The following is a 15748-nucleotide window of genomic DNA, read 5'->3' on the forward strand; positions in this document are numbered from 1 at the left end:
AAATTTTTCCACAAGCAAGGCAGCTCTGTCAAATGACAGATGAGGAGCATTTTGTGGTTGCTTTCTGATTTAAAGAATTCTGGGGAGAGTCAGGAAAGCATAATACTTTCCTGATCAGCTTAAATGTTTATCTGATGTCCATCTGAAAGACATTATTGTCTTGAATATAAGCATGTCATTAAAGACAGGAGAGACATTGGCACGTTCTGCCAAAGAGACAGCAAGGAAAGACACTTAATAAATACACATATTATCATGATTAACAGAAATCTGGGTCACATGAGAAAAGGAACACAGTGCTCTGTGAAAAGTTGGATAAATAAGGCTGTAATGTGATGAAAACCACCGTGTACTGAGGACTCTTTTTCAAGAGATTTGCCATCAGAGAGCGTGGAGTTGGCTCTTCCAGCCAAACCCTTCTGCTGGGAGCCAGGAGCTGCTGCTCAGGCCTTGACCTTTCTGGGGCTGCTGTGGAGCAGATCCCTCCCTGGCTGTGCTTTCTTTTCCTTTGGATGCCAAACTGCTTGTAGTTATGGGGAGCAGAGCAGTTACAGACCTGTCTGGACCCTTTCCAGGTGAACACTCTATGCCCGCCTTGTGTCTCGGGAGTGCAATTGTGAAGCTGGGTTGCTCAGCCAACACAGGAGAACTTCCCATAATTATATCCAAAAGGATTGATCCATCGAAATCTAAATGTACTTACAAGTAAATGATTTTTTGCTCATATTCCTGGCCACTTTATAGCATTCACCTTCCTTAAGAGGGTCACTCAACACACCAGGAGAAAGGTGGCAGGAGAGGCAGGTTTGATGGGCTCTCATTCTTTCAGACTGCCCTGGTTTTGTGACATGAACCATTTTGCTAACACACCACTGCCTTATTCCCAAGGAACACGCTGAACTTGGCAGGTGAACCTTATGCTATCAGCACATCCAGCAGCCAAAACAAACAGGTGGAGCCAAATGAATGCAGGTCCTGCCTCACCACGTAAGCAAAGTGCTTGAGATGGTGCAAGCAGGAGTGTAGCTGAGCCAGGGGACAGAAGGAGAGATGCTGATATAGGGAATAGAGCCAAAAATAGTGGGTTTATCCTCACATGCAGTATTGTTTAATAGTCATAAGCTAGCAGGCTCCAGTGAAGGTTGTGCATAAGCTCAGTGTTGTTAGGACACCTGCTAAAAAAAATAAATCTCATAATTTGCCTGGAAAATGGCAAATCTAGACTTGACAGCAGAATGGTCAGGTAAATCATTGCAATGTACCTATCTAAATACTTTCTCAATTCTTTCTCTACCTCTCACAGAAATAACCTTAAAGTCCTTAAAATCAACCTCATGCCTATTCTTATTTAAACATTTTTGCTGGTTATAATTTCCCAAGCTTTTCCATGGGAACAATTACTTTTTCTTTTACCCAAACTGGTCCTGACACACACTGCAGCTTCCCACTTATTCCTTCTTCTACAGTTACTACCCAGATGACATTTACATCCAACCTACTGAATAATTTTACTCGAGCTCCAAATTATTATGCACATGAGCAGCCATAGCATTTCTCAAGCTGTGTCTCACAAACGTGCTTAATGAATTGAGTCACTTGCATACGTACATGCCTTTCTCTACACCCACATAATGAATAGGCTAGGAAGCAGTAAACACACACCTTTTCATTTGCTCAATTTTTACCTCTCCCTTGCTGGTTATTTTGGGGTGGGTTTTTTTGTTTGTTGGCTTGGGTTTTTTGTGGATTTTTTTTTTTTTTTTTTTTTGCTTGTCTGTGAAAAATACATCACTGTGCTTATGAAAATCCACTCCTGATTTCCCTGCCAAGTGAATGCACAAGGTGGTTTTGTTCACCAGTGTCACAGCGGAGCTGTTAGGATGTCGAAGTGTAAGGTTTTGTGCTCACTCCCTGCCCTTTGCTTCCCTTCTAGGGCTCCACCTATTATAGGATATTTACCCTTTGAGGTTCTGGGAACATCAGGGTATGATTACTACCACGCAGATGACCTGGAGCTTCTTGCTCGGTGCCATGAACACTGTAAGTTCCTCTCACTCTGCAGCGTGCCTGTCTTTGATGTCATTTGTCACTTGTGCACAACCTTTTACTGTCATCACCAAAGGTATCTTTATCTGGGGCACAAGGGAATTCTCTCTTCCCGTGACAAACCTGTCATAGCTGACACTTACTGGGGAGGTGGAATCCCTGCAGAATTCACTCGGATCAGGAACAATTTGTGCAGGTTTCCCAAACTGACAGATACCCAGTTTGAGCACAGGTTTTCTGAGAGTGAGATGAGAGCAATAAGATGGCAAGTCAGAACCATATGACCTCAAACCCCAGACTGTAAGGGCAGCCACAAACACTGGGATTTTGCTGATTGCCACAGCTCATGGGGTCTTGCTCAGCTCACCAATGTACCTCCTGAAAGCAGCATTTGGATCCCCTGCCTATGCAATCAGATGTTGTGAACCTCACTTAATTATTAGTAAAATGCTTCTGGAGACTCATACTCTTTTTAAAATGCAAAAGTACCAAATACAGGGTCTGTATGGGGGATGGTGGCTCATTTTTGGTCTACCTGGAAGTAGACCAAAGAAAAGCAGAGAAGTCTGGTTCAGACTGATGTGTGAACACCAGAGGATGTCTGTGAAGTTCATCTTTGTGCAAGGTGAAATAGTGTGACACACCAGAGCCCAGGAGGAGCCAGGGCAGACAGAGCACTCAACCTGAGGACTGCAGCAGTGCAGCCTGGGGCTGAAGCACCTTGTCCTGCTGAGGGCTGGAGCTCATTTGAGGAAGGGCAAAAGGTGGCAGCAGGCACTAAATTAATAGTCTACTATTAATCAGTGTGCTTTTTCTACCACATGATGTGAGATGTTTTATCCTTGGGACTGTATTTATCCATTTTGTTACATGTTTCATTCAGATACTCAGCCACAATTAGCTCTGTCCTCCGACTGGTTTGCATTGGCCAAGCTCTTTGTAAAATGCATTTAGGTAACCAAATATACTGCCAAGAAATATTACTTAGAGGTTTCCTGTTTGGCAAACCCTCTGTTTGTCTCTCTGCTATCTCTGTTTGAAAGGAGGGTGGTTGAAAGGAAATGAGGATACTCCAGAGGGTGGGGAAAGTGGGATGCTGGAATTGCTCTGAGATGCAGAGCAGTGTGATGCTGGGGCACCAAGAATCTCTGCAGTCACCCAGCACACTGGAGCTGCTTCCTCTCTTAGTTGCAAACCACCCTCATCTCTACCACATGCCCTCTGCCCCTGACCTGTATAAAATGTAAAAGGGTGTAGTAGAGAATGGAGATGGTAACTTTTCTTAGTGTCAAGTTTGCACACTGATCTGCCAGCATTTCTGCCCTGCCAAGGCAAGGTGCTCACACAGAGCCAGTGGGGGAGAAGTCCTGCTGAGCACCCACAGGAAGGTGGGAGAGGGGCTAGATTCCAGTTGTATGTACGGAGATGGGAATATTAAAGGAATATTTTAGTTGCTCTCAAGTACAGGACTTGTAAAAGATTGTTCAGACAGAGATGAGCTACTTAACCATACAACGCTTTCGCTGCTATGTGCATGCAGTTTGGTACAGATATTAGCTGAGAGTGGGGTCAGGTACTTCAGCAGAGAATCTGTATATGTTGGACATCTATAGTAGCCACGGATCCCCTCTTACATATTAAAAGAGTATTTGCACAACACACCTGAAGGAAAAGATCCTTTGATCTTACTATGTAGAGAGACAAAATAAGGAGGTGGCAAAGTGACTTAGAGAAGTTGCTTTAGGAACTCTGTGACAGATCCAGGAGAAGAGTGATCTCCAGCAAGGGGTGTTAGCCAGAAGACCTTTCCTAAATGCTTTGTGTAAAGCCCATCACTATTACTGGGATCACCAAAGAAGTCAGTCCTGATACTCAGCAAAGTAGAGGTGCACAGGTGAGTAAAAATACTTGGGTTCTTGTGAGTTGATAAGTTCCTTTTCATCAGGCTGACCACTCTTGGCAGGCATCTTGCCTACTGTGAAGTGAAATGTGTTTACTTAAAGCCCATTTCTATTTTACTTTGTGTTAATTATGTGTATTTTAAATGAGCATGTTTCATTTTTTACTCCCAGCATTCCAGGAACAAATAATTCTGTTATTTAATAGTTACCCTACTTACGTTTCAGTTGTATTAGACCACCTGAGATTTTCTTGATATACCATGGTCATACATACTAAGCCTGGTGTATTTAGGTCATCTATGGAGAAAAAACTCCCAAAACTCCACTATCTTACTGTTTTGTGCCATTATTAGGATCTGGACTTCAGATCCCCAGTCTTTGGAATGCATTCTCATGTACCTGTGAAAGACCCATAATTCATTTAATGCTACTTATGATTATTTCAGAGGACCCCAGGAATAAGTTAGAAGAATGCAGGTATTTATATGCCAGTTGTTAGTTACGGAAACAATCTCAAAATAGCAAAGCACACTCTTTAAAATCAGTAGCACAAAAGAAGCCAAATGAAAGCTGAGTTTGTGGTAATGTCTCATCTGTTGTGTTACAAAGCTGCAAGAGCAGCTTAGTGAGGCAGCAGACTGCAAGAGGGGGGTGGGACCAAGTGATTTTTCTAATCACCTTTGCACCATGAAATTTCTGTTTGCTATAAACCACTTTCTTTTTTGTTTACCAGTGATGCAATTTGGAAAAGGAAAGTCCTGCTACTATCGGTTCCTGACCAAAGGCCAGCAGTGGATATGGCTGCAGACACATTACTACATCACCTACCACCAGTGGAATTCCAAACCTGAGTTCATCGTTTGCACTCACCTCGTGGTTAGGTAGGAGCAAGCACCAAACACTTCTCAGTGCATGGGCTCAGCCATCCTTTTTTTCTAGCCCTGTTTTGTCTTAGCCAAGTGTCTGCTGTGTACCTTGACACACTAAGATGGTCTAGAAAAATATCCCAACAGGGAACATGGGGAAAGCAGAGCATATTTTCATAGCATATTTTCATTAATTTTTTGTTTGTTTGTTTGTTTTTGGCACCATTGGTCAAGCCTATCTGTGTGTTACATTTCCCTTTTATCCCTAGAGATGACATGGTCACAGGAAGAATTAAAGCTCTAAAGAATCAGTGGGTTTTATGGGTGTAAATGGGATCATACATCTACAAAACCTTTTCATCAGAGCTTTAAATATTTATAACCTGAAGTTAGCTGCCGTCCTGCTAGCTTTATTCCTCACCCGAAATCCAGCCCAGCATCTCCCTCTAGTGGGGAGCTGCTTGTGCTGGGCTGCAAACCTGCCCTGGGAGATGATGTGCAGGTGGGATGCTCTGTGGTACCCACCTGCTGGGGGGGAATCAGCTTCAGTACCACGGTAATCTCAGAAAAGATTGTGTCAAGCTTGAGAATATATTTACTGGAGGGTTTGAAAAATAGCACCATACTGGTTTGCTCTATTAACTTGAATAAACACATTGCTCGTTTCTATCCTGTCAGGAATCAATTTGTGACATTTTTTCCTGATCCCTCTTTTTCTTGCCAAATGTCTGGAAGGGCAAACTCTAATTAACTGGGGTATTCTGAGTCACAGACTGAGAGCCCCTTACACCACTAAGCAGGTGTAAGTGATTTCAGCTCTGTGTGCTGATATAAAGTACATGTCAAGTGTTTTTGTAAGGAAATGTTAGAGAAAGAGAGTGCTTCTGAGTTGTGTTGCTTCTGCCACCATTCAGGGAACTCAGCTTCATTTTTAGCTTTGACTTTCTTCTGCATGAACTTGTTTCTTCTTTCTCCTTCCAGTGCCTCTTAAACCCAGCAATACAGTCCTATATAGAGTCTGAAGATCTGTTCTACCTCATATAGTTAAGGTTTAGGATATATTAGGGAAAGAGACAAGTTAGTTTCCCAAGAATTTTGGGAAAATTCAGTGCCTGCAATGATATAAGTGAGCTTGGTTCAGGAACTTCTCTTGCCTCCCTCTTGCCTGTTACTATTGCAGCACCCGAAATTCCAGCACATTTCAGTGCTCATGATCCACAATCACTCTCAGAGTCTTTTAAAACATCCTCTCCAATTTATCACAGTGATGAATCGTGTGGATTTGTTTACCAGAAATACTTTATTATTCAGGAGAAAAATTAGAAAGGAAAGCAAATGAACTCTTTTAGAGGCATTTTCCTGGTGATTCCTGCACCTCACAATGTGTCTGGGCAGCCAGGGGTTTGTATTCAGAGCTGCCCCCAGAGCAAGGAGAGTTAACTCCCTGGTGGCATCTTCCATGGAAAGAGGGGATCTGACCTCCTCCTCCCCAGGGCTCAGGTCTCACTAACCTACTGTGCAGTATGCAAAAAATTGATTCTTGATCACCAGCAGGTGAATGTACATTTGCTATAGCTGTTTACCTTCACAGAAGCTGTGGAATCGTTTTCCTGCCTGATCCCAGGAAATGAGGAAGTCCTTTATTAAGAAAACTGTGCTGAGGACAAAGACATCCATTTTGTCTTCAATAACCAAGTGCACTTTGCTATCAGATTAGATTTGCTTGAAAGCATCCAGTCCCAAAATTTGCAAAGGAATCTCTATGTTTGTGCTTGGAATGAGCAGTGCACTTGATCATATAGGCTCTGCAGTCCTGGCCACGGTGGGACTGGGACATTGCCCTGTTGTTTCTAATCTGTGGATATTCAGTATTTGCAGCTATTCACAGACTGCAAGGCTGTATGGTGATGTTCCTCTAGGCACCTTGTATCTGAGAGTGTGTGTGTGTGTGTGTGTGTGCTGTGCAAAGCTTGCACTCAACATGAAAAATGGTGATCTGTATGGTAGGGTGGTTACCATAGAGTAGCAATGTGCAGACTGGAAAATTGGATTTTAATTTTTTTTTTACTTTTTTTTTAGTTATGCAGAAGTTAGAGCTGAAAGAAGGCGAGATCTTGGCCTTGAAGAGTCATCAATTGAACTGGCAGCCTCTTCTGTAAAGGTACTGTGTCCCTGCACAGCTGAATGAGTAAATGTTTAAAGCAAACTGAGTAATCGTTTACCAATCTTAGGAAAATATCTGCTCTTTCTTCTCCTTCACTCCCTCTTCCTCCCAAGCCTTTAGCTGGGTTTTGACTCAGGCAGACCCTCAGAAGTTTTCCACTGCATGGCTCTAAACCACACATCTTGGTTCAAGCACATAACAGCATATTCAGCAGTTGCTTTTCTGCTGTTCATTATCCTTCTGAGACTGCTAACACGAATGCCAGGTTCAACACCTCACTTCAGGAGCAGAAAGGTAGAGCTGGAGCGAGGCTACAGGACCAGTCCTCTTAGCAAGGTGCAGAGGATCTGAGAGCAGGGCAGTATCACAGGGTGCCTGTTGCATTAACCCCAGTTCACCACTGATACTCAGATGAAGATTGGAAGTAAAGGGTGCTCTGCTTACACCATTGGGCAGGATCCCATCAAGTGCAGGACTGTGACCAGGGCTGGAATCAGCTTGGCATCCTGTCCAATACCTGCCCTATTAACAAGGTCATTTTAATTACTTTTCAGTTTTTCCTCTCAGTAGTTTACAAATAACACAGATAATCTATGTAGTTTCAAGTGAAATGCTGTGTAATTGTCTTTCCATGAGCATCACTGCTCTTCAGATATTATTTTGTAGAAGCTGTGTATGGGATGTATTGGGGAAGCTGTCACAGAGACCTTTTGCACTTGAGCAAGGACCATCACACAGACAGCTGCTCCTCTGCCACCACAGCACACTTCTGTCTTTTTCCCTTTTCCACATGTCAGCTGAGATATTTTTCTGCAGATCTTAAGCTTCATCTGTTGATGTGAGGGAGCTGGAGGGGAAGCAGAGCAATCCCTCCTGTTGCTTAATCACCTGGAGGGCAGTGGGAAGCTGGGGAGCTCCCTGGGAGGCATGGAACCTCCAGGCATGGTGGCATGGCCAACATGGTCACCCACATCCTGCAGGTGAAACACTTTCTTCTACTCAAAAGTTAGGGGCTGTTTGCCATAAACCATCTGCCAGGTGGTGTTTGTCATTTTGATGTGACAGCTCTGACATTGTTAATATTCACTAGCTCAGGCTGTTTCCCCAGGGATGTGGTGCCAGGTTTCTGCCTGGAACAGCCCAATGGCAGCCACTGCTCCCCAGACAGCAGCAAGTGGGGGCTGCAGCTCTCAGCATCCTCCAGTGCCTGTTCCCTCCAGCAGCTCTTTGCTGCAGATTGTCCTAAGGCTGCAGCTGATGTCCCCATGCCACTGCTCCATGTCCCTTCCCAGTCATCCCTCTCCATCTCTTCAGTGAATAAAACCCTTCCCACCACCTTCATGTGTTACCTCTGCCACCACTCCCCAGTGTGCCACGGCCAACAAACTGTGACATCCATGAAGAAATCAGGCAGAAGGAAGCTGATTTTAAAAACTGTATTTCCATTTGCAGACAGCAGGAGGGTGGCATGTCGGGGCACTGCCAGTGGTCCCCATGGTGCTGGGGACATCACCTCAAAGCCAGGGGTGCCTGTGGTGTGATCCTGAGGTCTGTCTGGAGGGCACCTGAAGGCTTTAGGGTGACCCCTGAGAGACCAAATCCTGCACCAGGGTTTGGTGCTGTGGTTCTGGCCCTCCACACATCCAGCCTGGTATTTTTCTCCACAAACAAGTGGTCAGGGATGTGGAAGTGCCCCCCAGCACTCTTCTCTCCTGCTGACAATCTCACTGCTTGTGCTTTGGTCCCTGCAGAGCCACAGCAGCTACCTGGACATGGGGCAGTGTGGCAGCAGCCAGGATGCCAGCCGGGAGGCAGTGTCAGTGTCATCCCACAGCTCCCGACGCTCCTCACACACCGCCCTCTCCGACTCTGCGTGTAGGTACCCACAGGGACAGGGGGCTGGAGGGCAGAGCAACCACCAGAGTACTGGGGTTTGGCTGGGAGTTGGGGTGGCAAGGGATGCAAAGCACCAGGACCATCATACTGTGCCATAACAAGTTATGGTTGAGCCATGAGTTGATCCATAACAGAGCTGTGGCCACACTCCTTGTGTCCCACTGCAGCTGGAATTGCAGCTCTCCACCTGTTTGACACCAGCTGAGGGCTGTGGCTGTTTGATGCCTGTCAGGGGACAGGAGGTGACTCACTAAGCCGAAGCATTTTGATTGAACCCCAAACCTCACTGACAAAACTTCTGGTTTTAATAGTTTTGATTGACAGACTTTTAAGATCATCAACTCCAGCTGTTAACCCACCACATCTATACATCTTCTTAATACCTCCATGGATGGTGACTCCACCACTTCCCTGGGCAGCCTGTGCCAGGGTCTGACAACCCTTTCAGTAAAGAAATTTTTCCTGATATCCAATCTAGACCTCCCCTAGGACAGCTTGAGGCCACTTCCTCTTGTCCTGTTGTTTGTTACCTGGGCAAAGAGACCAACACCCACCTCACTACAACATCCTTTCAGGGAGTTCTAGAGAGAAATAAGGCCTCCATTCAGCCTCTTTTTCTACCCAAAGGTTTGGTTCCTGATGATAAATCACTGCAGAAAGCTGCCTGCCTTGTTGGCAGCTTCATACCAGCTCTCCCACAAATGTCCCTGCAGCTAAGGAGACAGCAGCAAGGTGACCACAGTACAGGGCCATGGGTTGGAACCAGCTCTGGGGCTCATCTTGAGATACTTGCTTGGGAAGAGTGGGAAAGCTCATCTGAAGACTTCCATGGAGAAAAGGCCTGATTGGGGCTTTAGCATCGGAAGGGAGCTCTGCAAGTCAAGCAGGGGAGCAAAGGGGCAGTTTGGGGACAGTTTGGCAGCTGTTGAGCTCATCTGCATAGGCATAGCTGGGCCTTGGCCAGGCTATCCAGGCATGGATCTGCTGTGTAACAGTAAACTGTCTGTTTTCCAGCCACCTCATCCATGAGACACACGGACACCAGCACACCCACCCGGGCATCGGTGCCGGGGGGACAGGTGGAGAAGGCAGCCCTGCGGCTGGCATCGGCTGGGAGTGCTCAGGTCAGTGGTCCCTGCAAGCAAAAGCCTTTCTGATGCTGTAAAGAAATGAGTTTGGCAAACTCTGATCTTGCCATCAGAGAGGCTGGATCCCCACGTGTGAGTGTGCTGGACCTGGGAGTGGGATTTCACGGGGCTGTGGGGCAGGCGAGCAGCTGGAGAGGTGACTGGGGCTCCTCTGCTCTCTCCTTTCCAGAATCAATTTGTTTCTCCAGGCCAAATGCCTTCCCACACCACATCCCTGCTTTTCTTGGGGACTGTACACATGAAACGGCCTTTATCCAAAACAGAAATGTTGACACTCAGGATTTGCAAATAGCAGGGGGTGTGTAGGAGCTTAAATTCTCTCTTCAGACTCCACATGGAGTTGTCTCGTTCCCTGCACTTGTTCATCTCCACCATGAGCTGGTATCACACCAGCTCTGCATTAGAGGTGCTGTGGACTTCAAGTAAGGCAAAATTTTCATTTCTAGGCAATAGCAACTCCTCAAGCTCCTGGTGACCACCTCCCTCAACATCGTGTGGCTCAGCTGGCAGTCCCCTCCCAGCACTCTGTGATGGTACGTGGTTTATTTGTGTTAAACACACTGGTAGGGGCAGTCAGTGGGGCAGACTCAGTGGCTCCAGGTCTCTGCTCTTCCCTCCTTGATGGCTGGTCCCAGAGTGAGGCCAACTTTTCAGTGCCCTATCTGGTGCTTTTACTGAGATTTACCTACAAATTGCAAGCATTTATTTCAGTGAGGAGACAGAGAAGGTGGGACACTCAAGAGAAGAGGTCAGAAGAAGGCTCAACACTTATCAAAACCATGGGGGGGTTGTTGAAGGCTCTGAGTTGCTGGCAGCTTACAGCAAGCTGATGTAATGCTGAAGAGTTTTATTGCCCTGCTAGAGGAAGGGGGTGTCATGGAAGTTAGTCTAGAAAAATTTAAAAATACCTATGAAAAATATGGGAATTGTAAACCATAACTATGAGGCCTGTCCTCATAGAGCTTTGAGGTCAGTGTAGTAAACATGAAGGTACATAATACAGGGACAGAAGACCACGAGTGTGGGTGGGAAAGATGGGCCCCAGGGTGGGATTACAACCTACCTTGGGCCTGGCATTTAGCAGATATCATTAGCAGCCCAGCCTGGAGATATGGCAGGGGTTTGGATGCAGTGCCTGTCACAAAGCACAAGTGGTCAAAAATCAACAGGGTGCCACATGAAGGGACAGGGAAGTTCTCTGCCTTGACATTACATCTGCACAGAAATTTATCAGGCTGAGCTGGGCATGAGGCTCTGAATAGGAGCCAGGTCTGCTGCTGCACTGGAAGTACAGTGGTACTTTGGTTAAATCCACAATTGCCATTTTTAACCATAATTTCTATGCTTAAAGCTGAAACAAGGCTGTTTTCCAGAAGCCAGCATCAGTATGAATATAAGTAGCAGGACCAGTCCTACCCTGTGATCTTTTCCTCTGTTCTCCACAGCCAGTGTACCATTTCCCAGCCCAGCTGGGGATGATGCATCAGCTGAAAGAGCAGCTGGAGGAGAGGACTCGCATTTTGCAAGCTGACATCAAGACACAGCAAGAAGAGCTCCACGTCATCAAGGAGCAGCTTCAGCTAGTGCAGGACTCCAACCTGCAGGTACTCTCTTACCCCAGGGTTCCCCAACCCACAAACCATTTGCTTTTCCTTTGAGCATGCAGATCCATGACCAAATTGTCAGTAGCAAAAGCATTTAGAAATGAGCTCTGGATAAACTGGTAGTTTGGTCTCAGGTGTGGGAGTAGTGTCATGAGAGATGAGCAGTGTCAGTATATGCTCAAGTATTGAATCACAGAATCATAGAGTTGTTTTGGTTGGAAAAGATCTTTAAGATCATCAAACCCAACAGTTAACCCAGCACTGCCAAGTCCACCACTGAACCATGTCCCCCAGCACCTCTTCTACATGTCTTGTCAATACCTTCAGGGATGATCACCCCACTACTTCCTATTCTTGTGCTTGACTAGTCCTTCCAGTAATGAAATTTTTCCTACTATCCAGTCTAAACCATACCCTGACACAACTTGAGATCAGCTCTTCTTGTCCTGTTGTTTGTCACTTGGGAGAAGAAACCAACACCCACCTCACTACAACCTCCTTTCAGGTAGTTGGGGGGAGTGATAAAGTCTCCCCCCAGCCTCCTATTCTCCAGGCTAAAAAAACCCCAGTTCCTTCAGCTGGTCCTCATAAAATTTGTTGAATCGGGAATTTTCATTATTTAGAAAAAAAAAGGTTCCAAGCTAATCCAAAGTCCCCCCTGCACAAAAAGACTGGCAGTTTGGTGGCTGGTTTGTGCTGCTGGAACCCCAGTGCCATCCCTGCAGAATGCAGCAGGCACAATGGAGCTGGAACAGTCATGGCTCTGACTAAACATCTGGTCACGAGATAATATTCGATTTGCTAATATTCACTGTTCACTTTGCCCCTGGATTGAGAGATGTTATTACCAGAGTATTATACATGTTGATAGAGACAGTCTGGGAGCTGGAGATGGGATCTCCCAGGCAGCACAACTGCTGTATGAGCTGCCAACAACTCATGTATCTCTTTTATTTAAAGATGCTGATGCAGCAGCCGATCCCTGTTGTCTTTAACAACCTGCAGCACCCGAGCCCCAGGAGGCCACCACCACCACCAGTGGGAACCCCCAGGCAGACAGCAGCCAAGAAGTCACAACAGGAAGGCCTTATGGGGACAAAGCACTGCTGCAGCACCCACCTGCCAGCACCACGCCAGTTCCTCAGGGACCCCTGCAGCACAGCTGCCCAGGTCACTGGCTGCTTTGGTGTCTTCGTTGTCTCCTTTCCTGGCTCCCAAATATTGGGTGCCCCCTCCCCATGGTCCCAGGCATCTCCTCAGTGCTGGTTTTACTCCATACTCTTGTGTCAAGAGGCAGCTGCTGTTGATGTCATTTCAGTGTAAAAAGAAAAGCCAGGTAGCCTGAAAGCATTAAACCCTGGGGACTGCTGGAGCTGGCCTGGTGACCAGAGAGGAAACCAGTGGGAGGTCTGGGCTCTCATTTGCTTCTGTTTGTGACAGCAACATTTGTAGCCAGCAAGACTTGTGACTTCATAACACATGGAAATAGGGATAATTTTAAAAGATTAATTTTCTTTTGCTGGAGAACTTGTGGAAGGCAGCTTGGACAAAGAAGTTTGTCATTACTAGACCTAAATCCACTATCCCAGAACCATGTAATGGTCAGGTTGGGAGGGACCTCTAAAGGTCATCTGTTCCAACACCCTTGCAGTGAGCAGGGACATCTCCAACTGGATCACGTTGCTCAGATCCCCTTCCAACCTGACTTTGAATGTTTCCAGGAATGGGGCTTCCATCACCATTCTGGGCAACCTGTTCCAGTCTTTTACCACCCTCATGATAAAATATTTCTTCCTGACAGCTTGTCTAAATCTGCTCTCTTTTAGTTTAAAACCATTACTCCTATCACTACAGGTCCTGCTAAAAAGCTTTCCCCATCTTTCTTACAAGCCCTCTAAGTACTGAAAGGCCACAAGGTCTCCCCAGAGCCTTCTCTTCTCCAGTATTTCTAGATGGTCTCCTTGGGAAAGAACTGAGATGTCCAAAAGCAAAAAGACCAAAAGTGTTGCTTTAAAGGAAGGATGAGACACTTTCCCTGCAGTCTTCAGATTTGCACTCCCCTCTTATGCTGCTCTCTTCTCCCTTGAGCCTTGAGTACCCTTAACTTCGGTTTCTCAAGGAGCTGCCTGCTCCTGCCACTGGGGATCCCAGTACCTGCCCTGTAGGGGCAATAAATACAAATGGCTCAGTTGTCCTGAACAGATTCACTGTTCCTGCTGCTGTGTTCAGGGAGAATATCCTACTGTTCCTTCTCCTTTTACCACCTGCATTCTGGAAGCAGTTATTTTGTTAGGGAGCTTAAAAACTTATGTGGGTACCTATGACTTTATTTCAGGTGCAGCAGCAGCAGCAGCAGCAGCACCTGATGAAAGGAAACCAAGCCCAGCAAACCTGCCTGCCTGGGCAGACAAGCATTTCAGTGCCCCTCTACAACAACCCCACGGTGTTTTCACAAGCGCATCCCATTGCAGTGGCTGCACAGGTACCAATGGATGGCAGTGAAAGGCAAGCTCAGACTGACTACAGCCAGGACAGGAGCCTCAGGTAGGAACATTCCCTGCTGGGACCATCCTGATGGCAGGGATGGAAAGCAGCAAGCTCAGGGCAGCAAGGAGGGAAGGCATGGCTGGGCTCAGGGGGGGTTGAAAGCCCATGGGTGCCAGAGCAGGGATGTAGGGATGTTTTCTCCTGCAGAGGTCTGGGTTAGAGGGGAGCCCAGTGTGTGTGCAAGGAGGGTGCTGAGCACACTGCTGTACCCTGAAGGGCCTGAAGTCCTTCTCTCTCCATAGATCCCTAAATTGTCCATATAGCTTAATAACCTGTGAACACCAGCTGCTCTCACAGGGAGTGAACAGGAAAGCAATCCAGCAGGGACAGCCTTTCTCAAACCTGGGTCTGCTTTCTCTGAAGCTCTGGAGTGTCTTTTCTCCAGCCAAGACAGGTGCCATGGAAAAGCCATTTTTGTTTTTATACAAAGCTGGAAGTCTTTTATAAAACATACACAACTGCCCCAAACCACCTTTCAGAGAGTCACCTTACAGACCCTGCCTCCAGGATTCAGCCATTCTCAAACAATGTATAAGGAAGTAAGATACACCCCAGAGGGCTCACCATCTATAAAACATATTTCTTACATGGAAGAGGTAGCAAGTTTCAGCTCATATTTGCAAGTGCATTAGACAAGGAGATAATAAGCATCCTATTAGGGTTATTTCATGGTGATGGATTGCATGCTTTCAGGGAGGATTTTCAAGGATTTGCTTTTAGAGACTGGCAGTCAGGAGTTTGGACCTCTCCCTTACCTGACCATCCTTGTTTTCTCTCCACCCCAGGATGCTGTTGGATCAGTCTATCCAAGCCATGATGCCCACTGCCAACAGCAGCAGCCAGTCCACACAGAGCAGTGCCAGCAGGCAGCAAGGAAAGTGAGTCTTTATTGGCCCTTGTTTTCATGCAGTGTTTTAGAAGGGCACTAATAGCCAATTACTTTGAAAAACTTATGTGTGTTCACACAAACATGAGTAGTCTCAATCTTTAAAAAAAAAAAAAAGCTCAGCTGATCAGGAGAAAAAGGGAAATTTATGATAACTAAAATGCTTTGAAAAATATTTTCACACCTTTTTCTGGGTTTTGCAAGGCTTAAAATGCCTAATGAAGTCATGGAGGCCTTAAAACCCTTAACTGTCAGCAGTTCCAGTACCTGCTTGATGGAGAGGGGAAATCTAGGGCCCGCTTTTGCCGGGCTCTCGATGGTTTGGAAAACCCTGCTCCAGTCTGGTTCCTGCAGCACTTGAGCTCCCCAGGGCCTGTGCTGGTGGTGGGTCTGGGTTTGGGTTCTCACACCTTGTTTTCCTCCTCATGGCAGATTTGTTGCAGAACAGCAGATCTTGCCTCCCCCAATACAGATGCAACCAATCACCTGCAGCACCATCCGACCGCCAGCCCCATCGCCCACTTTCTCCCCATCCCTGATGATCCCACACACCAGCTTCACATCCCACCAGGCAAACACCCCTGTTCCTCTCCACCAGTGGACACAGCAACAGGTTCAGCAGCACCGTCTCTACCTTCAGGTAATGGAGCTGGAACAGATGTGTGGATGCACAAGGGTGGCTTTGGGGCT

The 15748-nt window shown here is 46.5% G+C and overlaps 1 protein-coding gene across 4 annotated transcripts in view; it reads left to right on the forward strand.

Moving 5' to 3' along the window:
- Nucleotides 1-15748, forward strand: part of LOC139802406 (neuronal PAS domain-containing protein 2-like) — a 102075-nt gene that overhangs the window by 83993 nt on the left and 2334 nt on the right. For all 4 annotated transcript variants that reach the window (XM_071757552.1, XM_071757551.1, XM_071757550.1 and 1 more), the window contains 11 exons: nt 1934-2040; nt 4681-4828; nt 6893-6974; nt 8729-8852; nt 9888-9997; nt 10468-10554; nt 11467-11625; nt 12586-12795; nt 13961-14169; nt 14958-15050; nt 15491-15698. In XM_071757552.1, coding sequence (XP_071613653.1) covers nt 1934-2040; nt 4681-4828; nt 6893-6974; nt 8729-8852; nt 9888-9997; nt 10468-10554; nt 11467-11625; nt 12586-12795; nt 13961-14169; nt 14958-15050; nt 15491-15698 — 1537 coding nt within the window. The remainder of the gene's footprint in view (nt 1-1933; nt 2041-4680; nt 4829-6892; nt 6975-8728; nt 8853-9887; nt 9998-10467; nt 10555-11466; nt 11626-12585; nt 12796-13960; nt 14170-14957; nt 15051-15490; nt 15699-15748) is intronic.

The sequence above is a fragment of the Heliangelus exortis genome, chromosome 14 (genome assembly GCF_036169615.1).
Source record: "Heliangelus exortis chromosome 14, bHelExo1.hap1, whole genome shotgun sequence".
Classification (NCBI taxonomy): Eukaryota; Metazoa; Chordata; class Aves; order Apodiformes; family Trochilidae; genus Heliangelus; species Heliangelus exortis.